This window comes from Oncorhynchus clarkii, chromosome 14 (assembly GCF_045791955.1).
Source record: "Oncorhynchus clarkii lewisi isolate Uvic-CL-2024 chromosome 14, UVic_Ocla_1.0, whole genome shotgun sequence".
NCBI classification, from domain to species: Eukaryota; Metazoa; Chordata; class Actinopteri; order Salmoniformes; family Salmonidae; genus Oncorhynchus; species Oncorhynchus clarkii.
The window spans coordinates 18,437,530-18,461,026 of NC_092160.1; the positions used below are offsets into that span (position 1 = coordinate 18,437,530).

General features: G+C 39.7%; 2 protein-coding genes across 9 annotated transcripts in view; both read left to right on the forward strand.

Annotated features, from left to right (window-relative positions):
- LOC139366370 (LIM domain-binding protein 2-like) overlaps positions 1-12,906 on the forward strand; it is a 106,798-nt gene extending 93,892 nt beyond the window's left edge. For 2 of the 5 annotated variants that reach the window (XM_071103779.1, XM_071103780.1), the window contains exon 9: positions 8,314-8,739. In XM_071103779.1, the coding sequence (XP_070959880.1) occupies positions 8,314-8,544 (231 nt within the window). In that variant the 3' untranslated portion in view covers positions 8,545-8,739. Of the gene's footprint in view, positions 1-8,313 lie in introns of all 5 variants that reach the window. The other 3 variants (XR_011626751.1, XM_071103782.1, XM_071103781.1) reach the window with 3 other exon arrangements.
- A 1,319-nt stretch (positions 12,907-14,225) lies between these two features.
- LOC139366371 (transmembrane anterior posterior transformation protein 1 homolog) overlaps positions 14,226-23,497 on the forward strand; it is a 28,204-nt gene continuing 18,932 nt past the window's right edge. For 2 of the 4 annotated variants that reach the window (XM_071103787.1, XM_071103784.1), the window contains exons 1-2: positions 14,226-14,438; positions 19,142-19,272. In XM_071103787.1, the coding sequence (XP_070959888.1) occupies positions 14,246-14,438; positions 19,142-19,272 (324 nt within the window). In that variant the 5' untranslated portion in view covers positions 14,226-14,245. Of the gene's footprint in view, positions 14,439-19,141; positions 19,273-23,263; positions 23,374-23,497 lie in introns of those variants that run through there. The other 2 variants (XM_071103786.1, XM_071103785.1) reach the window with 2 other exon arrangements.

The window sequence follows — 23,497 nt, forward strand, 5'->3', positions numbered from 1 at the left end:
TCATACATGTGCACACATCTGCATATCAGAAGAGAGTAGCGAGAACTACCATGCCACGCCACATCGACACACATGGGCAGTGATGCATGTGTTTCATTTAACTGTGTGACTTCCTCCCGAGATGCAGCGGGAGGTTGTGGGCTGCTGAGGAGAGAGAGGGTTTAGCAGACCAGGGGAGATGAGATATACAACTCAACCTGCCTAGAACAACCAATACTATCCTAACATAGTCGATTTGATCACATAACTACTGGTAATCAATCATCTAACATTGCTTAAATTATTCAATTGCATCTCCTAGATACTCATTGTTAGTTTTATATCTGTACCTATCAAAATAGAGATTTAGCATCACCCAATTCAATTCCCTCACATTGCGAATAAAGAATCAACCACAGAATAAAACTCACTATGTTCTCATCTGTGACCTCAACGCTAGGGGTCATATCATAGAAATATGTCCGACATAATCACTATTGGGAAAGGGAACAAGGATACCGAGTAAATTGCACAACTGAATGCATTCAAACGAAATACAGTGTCTTCCGAATTTAACCCAATCCCTCTGAATCAGAGAGGTGCGGGGGCTGCCTTAATCGAAGTCCACGTTATCGCCGCCCAGGGAGCAGTTGTTGTGGGGGTTAACTACCTTGCTCAAGGGCAAAACTGCACATTTTTCCACCTTACCAGTTCGGGTTTCGAGCAAGTAACCTTACTGTCCCAAAGCTCTAACCGCTAGGCTACCTGCCTCCCAAATTGATTGGTCTGCGAGGGGCAGGGAGGACAGTCCACTTCATCAGTGGGAGGGGGTTTCATTAGCTCAAAGTGCACTGAATGAGGTTGACCGTGTACATACGGGTTCACCGCCTTCACGGTGCTTCGCCATACACACCAGCCATACACACACTCCTTAACATCCCACCATGCACCAACTGTTATTGCAGGAGCAGCAGGGGGTTGTTTCGAAACAAGGTAAACACACGGCCAAGAGTAATGCCCTGGGCTTTACCCCTTTGGTGAAACAACAAACACACATCATCAACATTTGAATCACACCAGTTTATGGATTAGAAAGGTTATATGGGTTAGAAGGGTTATATGGGTTAGAAGGGTTATATGGATTAGAAGGGTCAAATGGGTCAGATGGGTTAGATGGGTTAGAATGGTTAGATGGGTTAGATGGGTCAGATGAGTTAGAAGGGTTAGAAGGGTTAGATGGGTTAGATGGATTAGAAGGGTTAGATGGGTTAGATGGGTTAGGTGGATTACAAGGGTTAGAATGGTCAGATGGGTTAGATATATTAGATGGGAAGGGTTAGATGGATTATAATGATTAGAAGGGTTAGATGGATTAGAAGGGTTAGAAGGATAAGGAGGGTTAGAATGATTATAAGGGTTAGATGGGGGCTAGATGGATTATGAGGGTTATACGGGTTAGATGGATTAGAAGGGTCAGATGGGTTAGAAGGGTTAGATGGATTAGATGGTCAGAAGGGTAAAATGGTTAGAATGGTAAAATGGGTTAGAATGGTAAAATGGTTAGAATGGTAAAATGGGTTAGAATGGTAAAATGGATTAGATGGGTTAGAAGGGTAAATTGGTTAGAAGGGTAAAATGATTAGAAAGGTAAAATGGGTTACAAGGGTAAGATGGTTAGAAGGGTAAGATGGTTAGAAGGGTAAAATGGGTAAGATGGTTAGAAGGGTAAAATGGTTAGAAGTGTTAGATGGATTAGAAGGGTCAGATGGGTTAGAAGGGTTAGATGGGTTAGATGGATTAGAAGGGTAAAATGGGTGAAATGGTTAGAAGGGTTAGATGGGTTAGATGGTCAGAAGGGTAAAATTGTTAGAATGGTAAAATGGATTAGATGGGTTAGAAGGGTAAATTGGTTAGAAGGGTAAAGTGATTAGAAAGGTAAAATGGGTTAAAAGGGTTAGATGGATTAGAAGGGTAAGATGGTTAGAAGGGTAAAATGGTTAGAAGGGTAAAATGGATTAGATGGTCAGAAGGGTAAAATGGTCAGACGGGTAAAATGGGTTAGAAGGATTAGATGGGTTAGAAGGGTAAAATGGGTTAGATGGATTAGAAGGGTTAGAATGGTCAGATGGGTTAGAAGGTTTAGATGGATTAGAAGGGTTAGAAGTGTAAGGTGGGTAAGATGGTTAGAAGGGTAAGATGGTTAGAAGGGTAAAATGGATTAGATGGGTTAGAAGGGTAAAATGGGTTAGATGGTTAGAAGGGTAAAATGGTTAGAAGGGTAAAATGGATTAGATGGGTTAGATGGTTAGAAGGGTAAGATGGTTAGAAGGGTAAGATGGTTAGAAGGGTAAATGGATTAGATGGGTAAAATGGATTAGATGGGTAAGATGGTTTGAAGGGTAAGATGGTTAGAAGGGTCCGATGGTTAGAAGGGTTAGATGGGTAAGATGGTTAGAAGGGTCAGATGGGTAAGATGGTTAGAAGGGTAAAAATGGATTAGATGGGTAAGATGGTTTGAAGGGTCAGATGGTTAGAAGGGTAAAAATGGATTAGATGGGTAAAATGGATTAGATGGGTAAGATGGTTTGAAGGGTCAGATGGATAGAAGGGTAAAAATGGATTAGATGGGTCAAATGGATTAGATGGGTAAAATGGTTTGAAGGGTAAGATGGTTAGAAGGGTCCGATGGTTAGAAGGGTTAGATGGGTAAGATGGTTAGAAGGGTCTGATGGTTAGCAGGGTTAGATGGGTTAGATGGATTAGAGGGGTTAGATGGTTAGGAGGGTTAGAAGGGTAAGATGGTTAGAAAGGTAAAAATGGATTAGATGGGTTAGAAGGGTAAAATGGTTAGAAGGGTAAAATGGTTCGAATGGTAATATGGTTAGAAGGGTAAAATGGTTAGAATGGTAAAATGGGTTAGAAAGGTAAATTGGATTAGATGGGTTAGATGGTTAGGAGGGTTAGAAGGGTAAAATGGATTAGAAGGGTAAAATGGTTAGAAGGGTAAGATGGTTAGAAGGGTAAAATGGTTAGAAGGGTAAAATGGTTAGAAGGGTAAGATGGTTAGAAGGGTAAGATGGTTAGAAGGGTAAAATGGTTAGAAGGGTAAGATGGTTAGAAGGGTAAAATGGTTAGAATGGTAAAATGGATTAGATGAGTTAGAAGGGTCAAATGAGTTAGATGGATAGAAGGGTAAGATGGTTAAAATGGTAAAATTGGTTAGAAGGGTAAATTGGATTAGATGGGTTAGATGGTTAGGAGGGTTAGAAGGGTAAAATGGATTAGAAGGGTAAAATGGTTAGAAGGGTAAAATGGTTAGAAGGGTAAGATGGTTAGAAGGGTAAAATGGTTAGAATGGTAAAATGGTTAGAATGGTCAAATGGATTAGATGAGTTAGAAGGGTCAAATGGGTTAGATGGTTAGAAGGGTAAGATGGTTTGAAGGGTAAAATGGATTAGAAATCAAATCAAATCAAATTTTATTTGTCACATACACATGGTTAGCAGATGTTAATGCGAGTGTAGCGAAATGCTTGTGCTTCTAGTTCCGACAATGCAGTAATAACCAACAAGTAATCTAGCTAACAATTCCAAAACTACTACCTAGAAGGGTAAAATGGTTAGAAAGGTAAGATGGTTAGAAGGGTCAAATTGATTAGATGGGTTAGATGGGTAAAATTGTTAGGATGGCAAAATGGATTAGATGGGTAAAATGGATTTAATGGGTTAGAAGGGTAAAATGGATTAGAAGGGTAAAATGGTTAGAAGGGTAAAATGGTTAGAAGGGAAAGATCGTTCGAAGGGTAAGATGGTTAGAAGGGTAAAATGGTTAGAAGGGTAAGATGGTTAGAAGGGTAAAATGGTTAGAATGGTAAAATGGATTAGATGAGTTAGAAGGGTAAATGGGTTAGATGGTTAGAAGAGTTAGATGGTTAGAAGGGTGAAATGGATTAGATGGGTTAGAAGGGTAAAATGGTTAGAAAGGTAAGATGGTTAGAAGGGTAAAATTGATTAGATGGGTTAGATGGATTAGATGGGTAAGATGGTTGGAAGGGTCAGATGCGTAAGATGGTTAGAAGGGTAAAAATGGATTAGATGGGTAAGATGGTTTGAAGGGTCAGATGGTTAGAAGGGTAAAAATGGATTAGATGTGTAAGATGGTTTGAAGGGTCAGATGGTTAGAAGGGTAAAAATGGATTACATGGGTAAAATGGTTTGAAGGGTCAGATGGTTAGAATGGTAAAAATGGATTAGATGGGTAAGATGGTTTGAAGGGTCAGATGGTTAGAAGGGTAAAAATGGATTACATGGGTAAAATGGATTAGATGGGTAAGACGGTTTGAAGGGTAAGATGGTTAGAAGGGTTAGATGGGTAAGATGGTTAGAAGGGTCAGATGGGTAAGATGGTTAGAAGGGTCAGATGGGTAAGATGGTTAGAAGGGTCCGATGGTTAGAAGGGTTAGATGGGTAAGATGGTTAGAAGGGTCAGATGGGTAAGATGGTTAGAAGGGTCAGATGGTTAGAAGGGTAAAAATGGATTAGATGGGTAAAATGGATTAGATGGGTAAGATGGTTTGAAGGGTCAGATGGTTTGAAGGGTAAGATGGTTAGAAGGGTCCGATGGTTAGAAGGGTAAAATGGTTAGAAGGGTAAAATGGTTAGAAGGGTAAGATGGTTAGAAGGGTAAGATGATTAGAAGGGTAAAATGGTTAGAAGGGTAAGATGGTTAGAAGGGTAAAATGGTTAGAATGATAAAATGGATTAGATGAGTTAGAAGGGTCAAATGGGTTAGATGGATAGAAGGGTAAGATGGTTAAAATGGTTAGAATGGTAAAATGGGTTAGAAGGGTAAATTGGATTAGATGGGTTAGATGGTTAGGAGGGTTAGAAGGGTAAAATGGATTAGAAGGGTAAAATGGTTAGAAGGGTAAAATGGTTAGAAGGGTAAAATGGTTAGAAGGGTAAAATGGTTAGAATTGTCAAATGGATTAGATGAGTTAGAAGGGTCAAATGGGTTAGATGGTTAGAAGGGTAAGATGGTTTGAAGGGTAAAATGGATTAGAAATCAAATCAAATCAAATTTTATTTTATTTGTCACATACACATGGTTAGCAGATGTTAATGCGAGTGTAGCGAAATGCTTGTGCTTCTAGTTCCGACAATGCAGTAATAACCAACACGTAATCTAGCTAACAATTCCAAAACTACTACCTAGAAGGGTAAAATGGTTAGAAAGGTAAGATGGTTAGAAGGGTAAAATTGATTAGATGGGTTAGATGGGTAAAATTGTTAGGATGGCAAAATGGATTAGATGGGTAAAATGGATTTAATGAGTTAGAAGGGTAAAATGGATTAGAAGGGTAAAATGGTTAGAAGGGTAAAATGGTTAGAAGGGAAAGATGGTTCGAAGGGTAAGATGGTTAGAAGGGTAAAATGGTTAGAAGGGTAAGATGGTTAGAAGGGTAAAATGGTTAGAATGATAAAATGGATTAGATGAGTTAGAAGGGTAAAATGGGTTAGATGGTTAGAAGGGTTAGATGGTTAGAAGGGTGAAATGGATTAGATGGGTTAGAAGGGTAAAATGGTTAGAAAGGTAAGATGGTTAGAAGGGTAAAATTGATTAGATGGGTTAGATGGATTAGATGGGTTAGATGGGTAAAATGGTTAGAAGGGTCAGATGGATTAGAAGGGTTAGATGGATTAGATGGATTAGACGGGTTAAGTGGGTTAGAATGGTTAGATGGATTAGATGGGTTAGATGGATTAGATGCTTAGAAGGGTAAAATACTTAGAAGGGTAAAATGGTTAGAAGGGTTAAATGGTTAGAAGGGTTAAATGGATTAGATGGGTTAGATGGTTAGAAGGGTAAAATGGGTTAGAAGGTTAGTATGGTTAGAAGAATTAGATGGGTTAGCTGGGTTAGATGGGGTTTGAAGCCCATGAGTAGTTGTCATAGAGATGGATAGAGGACTCACTTGTGGCAAAAGACTGTGATAGCATGGGCAGTTTATGGGTTGTAGCATTATGTACTACAGTACCGATAATGATCTGTATAACATATCAGGTTTTATCCTAGGTTGGGATTCAATCCGATCAGCATTAGATCTGTGTTATAGCTCACTTGACATTTATTGGTAATTTCAGATTGAACCGACATCTGCAGCGTTAACCGTAAATACGATCTCCAAGAACGTTGGGGAAAATGCCTTCAAAATCTGCATTGTCAACTGTCTAGTGCGCTGCGCTATGAATTGAATCCCGGCCTTAGTAAATATGTTATTGTAGCTATAACAGAATGGTGTCCCATCTCCTTACCAACATATGGTGTCAGAAGTAGGATCTGAACCCACGCCTCCATTCAGGATTAGAAGCTCAGGGGTAGGCTACTTGTGTAGGCTACTGGTCTTGATGAGACCCAATGTCCTCAGTGTTTTTGCTTTTGGCCCTTCATTGCAGTGGTAGGAACTATCATCCATACAGATTAGAGTGGACACTTGTCAGTGGCCATAGTACAGCAATAAGCAGGAACAAAGACAGTTCTAAACTTAATTTCAGTATGACCAATACACTTTGCATGTATAGTCATCGACAGTTATATGAACGTCTAAAGGCTTTGACTTATGCTTTGACATGAACTGCGCTGAATGAATATTTCCATAGACTAAGAGTTAGTATAACCTGCATATCACACCATAAAACATATATGATCAATGCACAGTACCAGTCAAAAGTTTAAAAAACTCATTCAGTTTTTCTTGATTTTTACTATTTTCTACATTGTAGAATAATAGTGAAGACATCAAAACTATGAAATAACACGTGGAATCATGTAGTAACCAAAAAAGTGTCAACCAGCTTCATGAGGTAGTCACATGGAATGCATTCCAATTAACAGGTGTGCCTTGTTAAAAGTTCATTTGTGGAATTTCTTTCCTTCTTAATGCGTTTGAGCCAATCAGTTGTGTTGTGACAAGGTAAGGGCGGTATACAGATAGCCCAACTTGGTAAAATACCAAATCCATATTATGGGAAGAACAGCTCAAATAAGCAAAGAGAAATGGCAGTCCATCATTGCTTTAAGACATGAAGGTCAGTCAATACGGAACATTTCAAGAACTTTGATAGTTTCTTCAAGTGCAGTTGCAAAAACCATCAAGAGCTATGATGAAACTGGCTCTCATGAGGACCGCCACAGGAAGACCCAGAGTTACCCCTGCTACAGAGGATACGGTCATTAGAGTTAACTGCACCTCAGATTGCAGCCCAAATAAATGCTTCAGAGTGTTCAAGTAACAGACACATCGCAACATCAACTGTTCAGAGGAGGCTGCGTGAATCAGGCCTTCATGGTCGAATTGCTTCAAAGAAACCACTACTAAAGGACAGCAATAATAAGAAGAGACTTGCTTGGGCCAAGAAACACAAGCAATGGACATTAGACCGTGGAAATCTGTCCTTTGGTCTGATGAGTCCAAATTTGAGATTTTTGGTTCCAACCGCCGTGTCTTTGTGAGACGCAGAGTAGGTCAACGGATGATCGCCGCATGTGTGGTTACCACCGTGAAGCATAGAGGAGGAGGTGTGATGGTGTGGGGGTGCTTTGCTCTGTAACACTGTCTGTGATTTATTTAGAATTCAAGGCACACTTAACCAGTATGGCTATCACAGCACTCTGCAGCGATACGCCATCCCATCTGGTTTGTGCTTAGCGGGACTATCATTTGTTTTTCAACAGGACAATGACCCAAAGCACAGCTCCAGGCTGTGTAAGGGCTATTTGACCAAGGAGAGTGATGGAGTGCTGCATCAGATGACCTGGCCTCCACAATCACCCGACCTCAACCCAATTGAGATGGTTTGGGATGAGTTGGACCGCAGAGAGAAGGAAAAGTAGCCAACAAGTGCTGAGCAAATGTGGGAACTCCTTCAAGACTGTTGGAAAAGCATTCCTCATGAAGCTGGTTGAGAGAATGCCAAGAGTGTGCAAAGCTGTCATCAAGGCAAAGGGTGGCTACTTTGAAGAATCTAAAATCTATTTTGTTTTGTTTAACACTTTTTTGTTTACTACATGATTCCATATGCGTCATTTCATAGTTTTGATGTCTTCACTATTATTCTACAATGTAGAAAATAGTAAAAATAAAGAAAACCCCTTGAATGAGTTTGTGCTTCCAAATGTTTGACTGGTACTGTCGTACAATCAATATATTATCAATTCTACATATATTATCTCTCAGAATGTCATGCATTTCTCACACATGCAGCAATGTGTCATTCAAAATGTCTGACCTTTAACCTGACCTTAATGTCTGGCCCTTAACCTCTCTGCTTTCAGGACGTGATGGTGGTTGGTGAGCCCACCCTGATGGGCGGGGAGTTCGGGGACGAGGACGAGCGTCTGATCACACGTCTGGAGAACACGCAGTACGACGCCACCAACGGATTGGACGACGAGGATGACTTCAACGGCTCGCCATCGCTCGGCAACAACAGCCCGTGGGGCAGCAAGCCGCTCAACAACCAGGACAGCAAGGCCGAGAGCACAGCGCCTCAGTCGTCACAGTAGAACACACAGAGACCAAGGCCCCCGAGAGCACAGTCAGTGCTCCCACCTTCATATGTCAGCTTAGCTGACATTTAACTTCAATGGTTGAATGTTACTATTTTGGACATATTCTAATGAGACCATGTTGCCCTCACAGTAAAACAAAGAGGGAAAATAATTATTAAAAAACTGTACCTTTTTGGCACAGTAGGGCGGCGCCCTAAAACCTCACATTGTACTGAATTGAACCCTGTTGGCAATTTTTTTCACGTCGTGGTCAACGGTGTCACTGTCACTCATCATGATCGATCATCTCCACCAAATATCAGAACAATTATTCTCCGACTTCACTGTAACATCGAGGAGCGAGACAGAGAACTGAATAACATTGCACAGCAATATCCATACGAATAACACTGCTTTTTCACCTAAATACATACAGGTTGTATGCATTGCAATGATGACGTAAACAATACTGGGTTTTCTTTTTCAATTTTTCCTAGAATTCCTCTGTTTGGATTTGGTGGGAATTCACAGTGTTAGGAGAGTTGGGATAGCTCTGGGAATGACAATGCAGGTGTTCATATGAATTGTCCCTCTTGGACACCTTCTCAGTCCTTGAGCTTTAACTGTAGTGCAATTCTGTGGTTGTTGCCCTTTTGACCTTTGATTTGCACGTTGCAACACCTCTGGGACAGTTGACATGGGAAGTCAAAACAAAACATCAAAAACAAAATGGCTCCTTTAAGGGCATCAGCCTCAATCAGAACTAACCGGCAAGGTTTATACTCAGCCCATATAGAGCTACCAAACTGCATCCACGATGGCCGAGACGTCGCCGTCTTGAGCTTTTGCCTTTTTATTGAAAATTAATTTGGCTGTTGGTTTGTTTACAGTTGTTTTTTGTTGGATTTTCAATGAAAAGGAAAGTGACTCTGTTTCACCTTTAAGGACAGCTTCAAGTGGGGAGACACGTGTTTCATGATTACTTTTCCAGAATTACTGCATCAGCGCCAATTGTTATTTCATGCAAACCTGTTTGATTGTGTTTGTAGTCTATTGGTGTTATTTTGCTTCTCCCCAAAATACTTTACAATCATGTTTGTACTTTGCCAATCAGTAGGCCTTTCACATTTGGAATTTGTTCTTTCCCTTTAAATGACCTACTCCCAAACTGATGTTTAAGGTTTTTTCCTGCATGATTTAGTTTTGTTTGTTTGATATACAGTACCAGTCAAACGTTTGGACACACCTTCTCATTCAAGGGTATTTCTTTATTTTTTACTATTTCTACATTGTAGAATAATAGTGAAGATATCAAAACTATGAAATAACACATATGGAATCACGTAGTAACCAACAAAGTGTTAAACAAATCAAAATATATTTGAGATTCTTCAAAGTAGACACCCTTTGCCTTGATGACAGCTTTGCACAGTCTTGGCATTCTCTCAACCAGCTTCATGAGGTAGTCACCTGGAATGCATTTCAATTAACAGGTATGCCTTGTTTCCTCCCTAATGCGTTTGAGCCAATCCGTTGTGTTGTGACAAGGTAAGGGTGGTAGACAGAAGATAGCCATACTTGGTAAAAGACCAAATATATATTATGGGATGAACAGCTCAAATAAGCAAAGAGAAATGCCAGTCCATCATTGCTTTAAGACATGAAGGTCAGTCAATACGGAAAACTTTAAGAACTTTGAAAGTTTCTTCATGTGCAGTCGCAAAAACCATCAAGCTCTATGATGAAACTGGCTCTCATGAGGACCGCTCTCATGAGACCCAGAGTTACCTCTGCTGCAGAGGATAAGTTCATTAGCGTTACCAGCCTCAGAAATTGCAGGCCAAATAAATGCTTCACAGAGCTCAAGTAACAGACACATCTCAACATCAACTGTTCATAGGAGGCTGCGTGAATCAGACCTTCATGGACGAATTGCTGCAAAGAACCCACTACTAAAGGACACCAATAAGAAGAAGAGACTTGCTTGGGCTAAGAAACACGAGTAATGGACATTGGACCAGTCAAAATCTGTCCTTTGGTCTTTGGTCCAAATTTGGGATTTTAGTTTCCAACCGCTGTGTCTTTGCGAGACGCAGATTAGAATGGATGGATATTTGACCAAGAAGGAAAGTGATGGAGAGCTGCATCAGATGACCTGGCCTCCACAATCACCCCACCTCAACCCAAAGCAGACAACAAGTGCCCAGCATATGTGGGAACTCCTTCAAGACTGTTGGAAAAGCATTCCAGGTGAAGCTGGTTGAGAGAATACCAAGAGTGTGCAAAGGGTGTCTATTTGAAGAATCTAAAATATTTGATTTAACACTTTTTTCATTACTACATGATTCCATATGTGTTATTTAATAGTTTTGATGTCTTCGCTATTATTCTACAATGTAGAAAGTAGTAAAAATAAAGATAAAAATCCTTGAATGAGTAGGTGTGTCCAAACTTTTGACTGGTACTGTACTGTACAGTACAGGGAGGCAGGTAGCCTAGTGGTTAGAGCGTTGGGCCAGTAACCGAAAGGTTGCTGGATCGAATCCTCGAGCTGACAAGGTAAAAATCTGTCGTTCTGCCCCTGAACAAGGCAGTTAACCCACTGTTCCCTGGTAGGCCGTCATTGTAAATAAGAATTTGTTCTTAACTGACTTGCCTAGTTAAATAAATAAATACAGTATATTATGTACCTTTTTGTGACACAGCCATTTTATTCATCAGTTTGGGAACACTGTTACAAGGTTTCTAGCTCTGTAACATAGAGAATGATAGAGACCGTTTTACCAGGAGCAGCGCCATTGAGGCCTTCCAGCTTCCTTCATTTTAAAGTAGTCAACTAGGTAGGGATTTCTATGGGTTGTAGCCTCAATGGGTTGCTCATGCTGTCACAGATTCTAAAATGGCACAGATATAAGGATGAGTCCTCTAACTAGCTCTGTGCTCTGTAAATAGAGGTGTGAACTACAATTTTATCCATTTAAGATTAGCCACCATTCTGAATCCATTTTGTACTGTACATGGCAGCTGTTTCAACAAGCTTTTTGATTTGTATGAGTTTCACATTTCTATAGGGCATTTTGGATTCTGGTTGTTTGTCTGACCGATTTCTTCTGCTATAAGCAGCACATTTATTGTTTTGTTTATATCCAGTCATTTATTTAATGCAGAAGTCATATCTTAAACAACATTTTAGTCTCAATGGAGGCATATTAAAGATATACTGAACAAAAATATAACAACATGTGAAGTGTTGGTCCCATGTTTCATGAGCTGAAACAAAAGATTCCAGAAATTTTCCATACACACAAAAAGCTTATTTCTCTCCAATTTTGTGCACAAATTTGTTTACATCCCTATTAGTAAGCATTTCTCCTTTGCCAAGATAATCCATCCACCTGACAGGTGTGGCATTAGAAGAAGCTGATTAAACAGCATGATCATTACACAGGTGCACCTTGTGTTGGAGAAAATAAAGGCCACAAAAATTTGTCACACAACCCAATGCCACAGATGTCTCAAGTTTTGAGGGAGCTTGCAATTGGCATGCTGACTGCAGGAATGTCCACCAGAGCTGTTGCCAGAGAATTGAATGTTAATTTCTCTACCATAAGCCACCTCCAATGTAGTTTTAGAGAATTTGGCAGAACGTCCAAACGTCCTCACAACCGCAGACTACATGTAACCATGCCAGCCCAGGACCTCCACATCCGGCTTCTTCACCTGCGGGATCATCTGAGACCAACCACCCAGACAGTTGATGAAACTGAGGAGTATTTATGTCTTGTAATAAAGCCCTTTCGTGAGGAAAAAACATTCGGATTGGCTGGGCCTGGCTCCCCAGTGGGTCGGCCTAAGCCTCCCAGGCCCACGCATGGCTGCGCCCCTGCCCAGTCATGTGAAATCTATAGATTAGGGTCTAATTCATTTATTTCAAAAATACTGATTTACTTATATGAACTGTAACTTAGTAAAATCGTTGAAATGGTTGCATGTTGCATACATGTTTTCGTTCAGTATACATAATTTGCAAATTATTGAGCAAAAACCAGCATATTCAAGGCCCTACAGAAATGCAGTTTTAAAACCCCTCCTTTAGTGTTACCAGTTGTTCTTTGACTATGATTCCCCCCTCATCTCCTCTAGTCTACTCTTCTGTTGGATTTTGTTTCTGAAAGGCAAGAAGACAACGTTTGGGTCTTTTGTGTATTTATTTGTGCATTTGTAAGGAAGCTAACACATTTCTGAATAGGTTTGAACCTGGTATTATTAGAACTCTGCACAATTTGTACATTATATCGCAGAGATGTTTTGTGTCATATCTGATGTCTGGTATGTATGCTTTGCCATTATGTGTGCCAATAAACCGTGCTTAAAGATTGTTCCGATTGGGTTTCTAGAAAGTAGTCTATAAATTGTATGGATTACTGTGCATTCTGTGTTCATGCATGTCTGTTTCTCCATTAATCTGTTTTCATATACCTTTATTCTAGTCTGTCTGTTCTCGTATCAATAGGTAGCCAATACGATATGATGGTACTACAGCGTAACTGTGCTGTATCCTTACGTATTTCCAATGTGACAGATTGATGGACAATAACCTATTTTAAGACCCATTTCTAATGTGGCTAATGTCAGCCACCCCTTCTTAGATCCTTGATCAATATAATGAGTTATTTAGGGTCATTGGGTAAACTGGTTCATCAATCCATTTGTTTATCTTTGAACAGGAATCAAGACAGAAATCAATCATTCAGGCATCAGTTACTAAAGGCAGCAGGATATCAAGGGTGCATTCGTAAATTCACTATGGCTATCTACTCTGATTTCAGAACACTCTCGTCTGTGTGCCAGAGCTTTAAATAACTGATGAATTTACTAACGCTCGACACCCATTGAATATGACCGGTGACAGTAGACATCGACAAAAAATATTAATTCAATTATTCCAGCTGCACAGTTACAGTCACCAATGCTCTGGATAACGTAAAAACAGCCTAACCAGCTCTCTGCTAGGGTGAGTAAAATGGTCAGAGTGAGGTGTTCTTTCATTTATGTCTGGAAGTAGCTAACAAGCTGGCTAACTTTAGCCAGTTAGCTTGGGTGCTTGACTACCGTTGTGAGGTCAGAATGCTCGGATCAACCCTACTCCTCTGCCAGAGCGTCCTGCGTGCGCTCTGAACGCTCCAAAAGCGAAATTCTCTGAATTTACAAATGGACAATCTGACAATGTTCTGAATTTACAAACGCCCAGAGCACACTCTGAGCACGAGCTGCCACTCCAGAGGGAATTTACGAACGCACCCCAAGTGTGAACTATTTGGATGGGTCTTTGTTGCCATCTTGTGGTTTTGAAAGAACATTGATTATCCAAATAGAATATTCCTATTTGGTTTGACAGTCACATCAAAATGTTATTATTCCCATTGATTGAATATTGCGGTTAAATTAATTGAGATTTAATTGAAATTGTCACCTTATTTTTTTTGCAAAAGCCTATGATTATGTGATACTTATCTTGGATAAAGCAAAATATTACAAATCACATACCCGTTGTACATATATGTGGTGAATTTTGTGGGTCTATAATCGGTGTGGATAATGTTTGTTTGATAAATATTTATATGTTTGTATATTTTATGAATCAATCCCTGCGTGAGAAAGTGATGACGTTGCGTTGGTCTCTGAATGTTGCTACCAGCGCGGCGGCATAGTGAAGATGGCGGACTTGTTGGGGACCGGGCCGTCAGATGAAAAAGAAACCGAAAATGAGGACAAGAAGGAGGGGAAACGGCCATGGGATGACATACCAAAGTCGGAGAAAGTCGTTAGAACTCCAGATTTGGCGGAAACATTGGGCTTTTACGATATGAACGCTGTCAGACGGGAGCAACGTGAACGCGAAAACTCAGGTGGGTTTCCCTGGATCTCTTGCGCAGATCAAAGCGGTATCGTTTAGCTATCATTTTATCTGACCTCTTTAATATGTATATTAATAATGCATTGGAAGCTGACGATCACATTAAAGCATTGTAAAATACATGTTATAGTGGCACAACAATTTTCTGTTATCGTTGGGCTGTCCCGACAGAATGCACAACCAATCAAAGCACGCCATTGGATTGTCTAGCTGTCAAACGGTGTTGTTGTCATATCTAACAAGCTGATTCGCAAGATTGTTTGTCAATAGAGGCTTTCAGTTAGGCTTTCTCACCTTTATATTAGTAGCCCGTGACAAACATATTTATGCTAACTGATCATTACAAATATTTGTCATTTAGCGACTAAATACTTACGACGTTTTAATTCCTGGTAATTTGCTTGCATGTCACGAACCGCGCCAAGGCACGAGACGTCTACGTTAACGTACCCCATTCATAGACGCTAAGTACCTTTAGTACATTATTGGGCTAGCATACGTGGAGGGGGCAACAGTCACTGAAGTCGGCATAGACTCTACTAGCTAGCAAGATAGTGAACTACAGTATCTAGCATTAGGTAGCAGCTACGTTCTTTGCTTAGCACAGGTTAATGTTTCTCTAGCTAACGTTACCTATAAAGTCAATTGTTTGGGCTAACGTTAGCTTACTGCCTTTTCTTTTTGCGTGCATCATTGCATACTGTAACTGTAGGGCGCCGAGTTACTACAAAACGTTGTGGAATCCGGTCAATGTAGACAATTATTTCTGTTGGAAATCATCTTTGCTTTCAATATATCATGTTTGACAGGTTCTCACTATTTCCAACCGACTGGAAAATATTTCAATACTGTAAGGGGGTCCTTTCGGGTAACGCCCTCAAGTCAATGTAAAAAGGGGGTCGGGGGCCTTTGCTTCACATCAACAAACAAGAACAGTCTCTGCTCACTCATGTGAGACTGTTTTAAATTCTGCATGAATTCTACTGTTATGTATATTTAACAGCACAGCATACTCGTAGTTCCTGTACTCCAAAACTTCATAAGTGGGATGTTGCCATTGTAGCTCAAAGTTTTCCTCATACCAAAAGTAATATCCAGCAAGTGTATTAGATAATCCATTAGGGTTAAATTGGCCTTCAAATTCAGTTGGTTTTGTCTAGAAGGAATACAGCTATTGTCAAGATTTACTTTTCATAGCAGGTTTAGGAGAAATTACACAGCAGGTTAGGAGAATTAACGTAGTAGGTTAGGAGAAATAGGTTAGGGTTAGCTAAAATATTTGTAAAAAATTATACTTTTGATGTCAATATGAGAAAAGCTGCATCCATTCTAGACATGACCAATTCAGTTGGTTCCTGTCCTATGTTTATTTTATTTTTTAATTGAACCTTTATTTAACTAGGCAAGTCAGTTTTACAATGATGGCCTATACAGTGGAAATTATAGCATGTCAATCTTGGTGGAGCAAAAAAAAAGTGGGATGCATGCCAGCAAAGCCACCACACAAAACAAAACAATACATTAATTGCACTATAACGGTGACAAACAGTGCCCACATACGGCCTACATAAAGCTGTCCCAACATCTTACCACTGCTACACCTACACATCAGCGGAGCCTCTTCCAGCGAAACAGTTCAAGCAGCCTCATTTACTGCCTTAAAAAAAACATAGCTGATATGGCTGACTTGCTCAAACAAATGTGGTTTCTGATGACAATTGAGATGTACAAACTATGGCATAAGAGGACAAGTGGATAAGAGGCAATCCGTAATTTTGATTAAGATATTAATGAGCGAGCTAGGATGGACGTAGTCAATATAACTATTTGTTTAGCACATTTTAAATGTATTGCAACAGAATTCAAAACATGGGCTGTTCTTACAGTGTTCTCCCTGTACACCAAGTCAGAACTGTAGGATAAATAAAGGGGCATATAAAGCAGACAATGAAACCTCTTACAATATTCAATCAATACTCTCCAAAACAAGTTATAGGCTACAAGTCAGAACAGTAGGCGAAATTAAGAAGGGTAAATAGACCAAATTATTAGGGTGAGGCACATGGTCTACTAACATCTTACTACACAACATACACTTAAGTATTACTTTCTTAGCTACAGTATACATATCTGCCAGTCATATTACATAATTTATGCAGCAGCATACAATACATTTTTGGACGCCACTTGTTGTGCTGTGCTGACTTGAACAGGAAGGTGGGTTGGCGGTCCTTCGTGGGAAAATGTTGTCATCAAAGTCTGGCATTTTCTGAATTTATGGTGCTTTCAAAACAACTGGGAACTCTTGAGAACCCCCCCCCCAAAAAAAATAAACAAAAACAAGGTTGAATCATGACTGGTCATTTATGAACATTTGAACATCTTGGCCATGTTCTGTTATAATCGCCACCCGGCACAGCCAGAAGAGGACTGGCCACCCCACATAGCCTGGTTCCTCTCTAGGTTTCTTCCTAGGTTTTGGCCTTTCTAGGGAGTTTTTCCTAGCCACCGTGCTTCTACACCTGCATTGCTTGCTGTTTGGGGTTTTAGGCTGGGTTTCTGTACAGCACTTTGAGATATCAGCTGATGTACGAAGGGCTATATAAATAAATTTGATTTGATTTTGATTTGACGTCGTTGATCTTCAGGTCGTAGCTCTAGAAAGAGGCCGGATTTACAATTCCGAGTTGGATGACCGTTCAAAACATATTTTCCCAGTCGGAGCTCGTTTATTCCCAGTTTCCCAGTTGTCTTGAACTTACTGAAGTCAAGTTTTTGCAATTCCGAGTTAAGTTGTTTTGAGCGCGGCACAAATCATGCTTCATGCACAGCAAGGCCAATGTTGAATGTTTATCATTTTAAACTTGGAAAAGAGCCCCTTAATCCCAGATTTGGGACCTCTCAGCCACTCCACTGAATAGCAGGCTAGTGTTTGCTTTGCAATGCTTGCAGTTAGCCACTGTCACTGATTTCTTCCAAACCACTCATTGTTGTATTTGCGATTTCCAACTTGTTGTGTAATGTTTATGTCCAATGGCCGATGAGCACTGATACATTTTATCTATAACTTCTCTTCATAAAACAAGGATTAAAAAGGATTTGCCAGTAGATTGTTGACTTGATTCATGATGATGACTGCTAGCTAAAAGTTGAAAGTATGATGTTGACATGATCAGTCCAATCAAAGTTATTGTAGATATATTGTGATTTGATGTAATTTTGTCTGTGGCCAATGACCTTGAGCCTTCTTGGATGGGCACTTCCAATGTAACTCTATGGCAGCACCCAATTTTCTAGCTCTACCCTTAGACTTGGCGGTGACGTAGTGTCCCCATGAGTGACAGAACACTGAGCCAATCACGGTGCAACGCTCTGTATTTTCTGCTGGCTTACCCCACCACCACAGAAAGCACTGAGCTAGGCTGAAACACCTGCGTTTTGGAGCTGCCTTACTCAAGAAAACAAAAAAGAGACCATGTTTGTATGCGGATTTATTAACTCAATGATATACACTACCATTAAAAAGTTTGGGGTCACTTAGAAATATCCTTGTTTTTGAAAGAAAAGCCATTTTTTTGTCCATTAAAATAATATCAAATTGATCAGAAATACAGTGTAGACATTGTTAATGTTGTAAAAAATGACTGTTGTAGCTTGAAATGGCAGATTTTTTAAAACTTAAAAAAAAAAATTGTTTATCTACATAGGTGTACAGAGGCCCATTATCAGCAACCATCAATCCTGTGTTCCAATGGCACGTTGTGTTAGCTAATCCAAGTTTATAATTTTAAAAGGCTTCTCTGCCTAGAAGGCCAGCATCTTGGGGTCGCCTCTTCATTGTTGACATTGAGACTGGTGTTTTGCGGGTACTATTTAATGAGGCTGCCAGTTGAGGACTTGTGAGGCGTCTGTTTCTCAAACTAGACACTCTAATGTACTTGTTCTTTTGCTCAGTTGTGCACTGGGGCCTCCTACTCTTTCTATTCTGGTTAGAGACAGTTTGCACTTTTCTGTGAAGGGAGTAGTACACAGCATTGTACAACATGTTCAGTTTCTTGGCAATTTCTCGCATGGAATAGCCTTAATAGATATTCCATTAAAAATCAGCCATTTCCAACTACAATAGTCATTTACAGCATTAACAATATATTAACACTGTATTTCTGATCAATTTGATATTATTTAATGGACAAAAAAGTTGCTTCTCTTTCAAAAACAAGGACATTTCTAAGTGACTCCAAACTTTTGATCGTTAGTGTAATATATATATATATACATCTTTCTACATTTTTTGCAAACTGATATGTGACACATATTAATGCCAAAAAAACATGCAAAACAGGCAAGCCCCTGTTTTGTATTTAATTATTTTTTGCCAAAAATGTTGGGCTCAAAACAGGTGGGGCTCTGCCCTGAATGATGGGTCGCCACCAGTCCTATATGAATGGTTAGGCTACTTTGTCTTATTTAGGCAATGATTGGTGTGTCATTCTTTCACTTTCAAAAGAGAAATTTCCTTTCCCTCAAATTTTCATTCATGCTATATTTTGTTTTCTGTGTCAGAGCTTCCCACAGTTAGAACACTGCCATGTATTTTGGCCATTGTGATGATCACCAGGAGCGTGAACAGTGACTGTGGAGGGACAATAGCCATGTGGTAACAGAACGCTAAGTGTTGTCATAATGTTTTTCCAGATCCGTCGCTGGCACGCTTCCTGTGTGCTGAGCTGACCCGGGGCTACTTCCTGGAGCACAACGAAGCAAAATACACGGAGCGCAGAGAGAGAGTGTACACATGCATGCGCATTCCCAGAGAACTGGAAAAGGTAGGTACAGTAGAGGCCCCCTGGGAACCACACACACAGATAACCACACAAAAAGGACAATTCAACAGTGTTTGTTTCGCATTGCCCTTGGTAATGTTCTGGAGCATCTGGTAATTTCCAGTGAAATGAATATTCTAATTTTGTATTAATATTCATATCGCATTTTCTATAGAGTTGACACAAATTGATATACAGAGAATAGTGTGTAGGCCTATATGGTTCTTTCTCTGTCATTTATTGCTATTGCCTATTATTGCAGCCCAGAATGTTTTTCGGTATGCTGTCATAGACATGAGTTGTGTTCGAATACTCATACTGACCGCACTCACCATACTATTTGTGACGTGAATTGAGTATATAGTATGCTTACTGGTCATGGTATGGATATTAGTAGTATGCCAAAAGTTCCCAGATGTCGTACTAAATTTTCCAAAATACGAAATATACACACACAGGACACTATTTTCATACTTTTAGGGCCCATAATGCAATTTTTCAGAAAATGGGCGTGGCTTCACATTTTCAGATTTGAAGATAATGGCAGAAAATATGCAGCCAAAGTCCGACGAGCGAATACAAATTCATTGAACTAATTAATGACAAATGTCAAGAAAATGTTGAGCAATGTAATAAAGTAATGCCTTTTCAAGTAAGTTGCGTTACACGTTATGTTGGCTAACAATGTGTTAGCTACGCTATCCTTACGAACCGCATAGCATTCCAGCAGTAAGTTACCGGTATGATAACTAGTTACCTAACGTTAGTTGGATACTAATACATCGAACTTGCCAGGCAGTATATTAACTAACTAACCAACGTTTATTGAGTTGATTATTCACATTCTTAGCGAAGTGGTATAGTCGTTGTGCGTTTCAATGGACATTGTTAATTCTGGCGACCTATTCCGATTTCAGAGAACTCTCGCACAACGTTGAATATAGCAGGTGTTAGTAAACGTCTGCAAAAAAAACCTTAATAAATTGTTTCCTGTAGCACAGTTACAGTCACCAAAGCCCTGGGTAACATGAAAACAGCCTAACCAGTTCTGCTATGGTGTGTAAATTGGTCAGAGTGAGGTGTTCTCTCGTTTGTTTCTGGATGTAGCTAGCCAATGTTAGCCAGTTAGCTTGGGTACTTGACTGCCGTTGAGTGCTCAGATTAACCCTACTCCTCAGGCCAAAGCTTCCACTCAACTGAAACCATACCGTTCTTTTACAGTATACTAAAATTAACTAATAGTATGTAGTATATACTCATTAAGTATTTAGTATGGGTATTCGAACACAGCCATTGTTAGATATTGCACTTCTAGCACTGTCGGAGCTAGAAGCACAAGCATTTTGCTACACCCATAATATCTGCAAAACACGTATGTGACAAAATTGGTTTTGATTTAAAAAAAATAAGTATGGTGTAGTGTCTCTATACAACCACTAGATAGATGGTGGTGTTGTAACATGTTACATTGATAACATGATGCAGCGTCTCTATAGAACCAGTAGATGGTGGTGTTGGTTACATTTTCAATGGAGTATGTTACAAAGATTCCCATAAATTCACCTCTGTAAACTCACCTGGGAATAATAAACCTCTGCACTAAATTCTGATACCAGAAATAGGTAAATTTACCCATGCCTTTATTTCTCTCCTCAAAACCCCCAACTATTGGGAAGGTGTGTGTGTGTGTGTGTGTTCTGAGATAGCTACTCTTCTGGGACTACTTTTAATAAACTGTATCTGATGTTAGAGAAGCTTCCATTGAAGAACACTCTCTGGGTTCTATTGGATAAATAACTCTCCAACCGTGTTATGGCAGGTGATGTAAAGCCATAGCAAGTGAGTTTCTTCAATAACAAATTATGATCAATAACATCAAAGGCTGCACTGAAATTGAACAATACAGCTCCAACTATCATATTTTAACCAATCATCAGTCATCTGAGTCAGTGCAGTACAATTTAAGTGCCTTTCTCTATATGCATGCTGAAAGTCAGTAGTTAAATTGTTCTCTGAAAAACAGCTTTGTTTGGTCAAACAAAATTCTCTCCATCAGTTTACTATGAATAGGCAGCAAATTGATTGGGCAGCTGTTAGAACCAGCAAAGGGTGCTTTACTATTTTTAGGCAGTGGAATTACTTTAGCTTCCTTCCACGCCTGTGGACACACACACTCCTTTAGGCTTTGGTTAAAGATATAGCAAATAGGGGTGGCATTCTCAACAGTTTCCCATCAAGGTTGTCTGTACCTGGTGGCTTATCATTGATGGATAACAATATTTTTCCCTCCTCTACCACACTAACTTGACCAAATTCAAAACAGCAATCCTTCTCCTTAATTATTAGATCTTTTATACAGAAATATGATGGTTCACTGTTCAGCAATTTTTGAACCTAGGGCTGTAACAGTATCATGCTTTTAAACTCACCTCATAGGTCAATTTAAAGAAAGAAGTTCAACAACCAGTTGAAACTTAGTGGAAAACATGGTCGTGGATGTTTCAAAGATACACAAGGAAATGGACAGTGCTTTTTCTAAGGTGACGATTAATTCAAAACATCCATATGTATATTAGAGCTTATGCATACAGTACCTTCGGGAAAGTATTCAGACCCCTTTACTTTTTCAACATTTTGTTATTCTACAGCCTTATTCTAAAATGGATTACATTTTTTAAAAAACTGCTATCTCAACACATTACCCCATAAGGACAAAGCGAAAACAGGTTTTAAGACATTTTTGCTAATTTATTACAAATAAAAAACAGATACCTTATTCACATAACTATTCAGACCCTTTAATAACCAGCTGACAAAATGTCATGACTGCCACAGCCCTAGTAGAATGCAATGTGATTTTCTGGGACAGTGATGTCTTTGCCAAACTTCTGCGTTTTCTCAAACATTGCAATCTGTGGACAAGCAGAGACTAGTTCAGTGAAGTAAGCTCAACCTGAGGTGTGTTGAATGGGGAACATGCCTGCAGGGATAGTCACTAAATGGAATTGTTGTTCAAAATTGAGCTATACAATTGTTCAATTAATCATAAATCCAGAGGACTCTAACAGTTTTCACAGTTAATTTCTTAACAGGTGCATGTATTTGATTTGCCCTAAACATAACCTTTTGTATTCAGGACAAAAAGTGAATTGCTTTAGTGCCTTGCAAACAGGATGCATGTTTTTATTTTTTTTATTTTGTACAGGCTTCCTTCTTTTCACTCTTATCATTTAGGTTAGTATTGTGGAGTAGCTACAATGTTGTTGATCCATCCTTAGATTTTTCCTATCACAGGCATTAAACTTTGTATCTGTTTTAAAGTCACCATTGGCCTCCTGGTGAAATCCCCGAGCTGTTTCCTTCCTCTCCGGCAGTTATGAAGGATGCCTGTATCTTTGTAGTTACTGGGCGTATTGATACACCATACAAAGTATAATAACTTCCCCATGCTCAAAGGAATATTCAAAGTCTGCTTTTCATGTTGTTGTTTTTTTAACCCATCTACCAATAGCTGCCCTTCTTTGTGAGGCATTGGAAAACCTTCCTGGTCTTTGTGGTTGAATGTGGGTTTGAAATTCACTGGAGAGGGGTAAAAACTAAAAGTCAAGGGGTATGAATACTTTCTGAAGGTACTGTAAAAATCAAGTGGACCACAACCTTCACATCATTGCTATTTTTCATTTGGAATTTGCCCTTAGTGCGCCCTCAGACCTTCACACTGAGACTGAACATCAGTGTAGATCAGTCATCACCTAGCGTAATCTACATCCCCACTCCAACCCTCACTGGCTAGCCATAGCATTCCATGCCCTGGAGATCTGAGGAATGTGTGTAAACAGATCTAGGTCTAGAAGCTCTGCCTGAAGTATGCTACAATACCTGAAGAGAGAAGTCCGGGACCGACCAATGAAAGAGTGACTTGTGACTCTCTTTAACCAACCCAACCCCCACTACTCACTTCCTGATGGGAAACGGGAAGTGTTGCAACACCATCACTACTGCTGTTTGTGAGGCTAACGCAGGACTTACTGAAGCTGGCATGTGCTTAATAACCTCCCTCATCATGAGATGACTGGTATCAGATGGTATTTGCTATTTGAGAAGGTATGTGTGGGGTTCATGTTTGCAGGCTTTTTGCCCTTTCAACTCAAAAGTTGCATCTTAGGTGTATATTTTCATTTCTCTTCAAACGTTGTATTGAGTGTGATGTGTAGACTTTGACAATTCC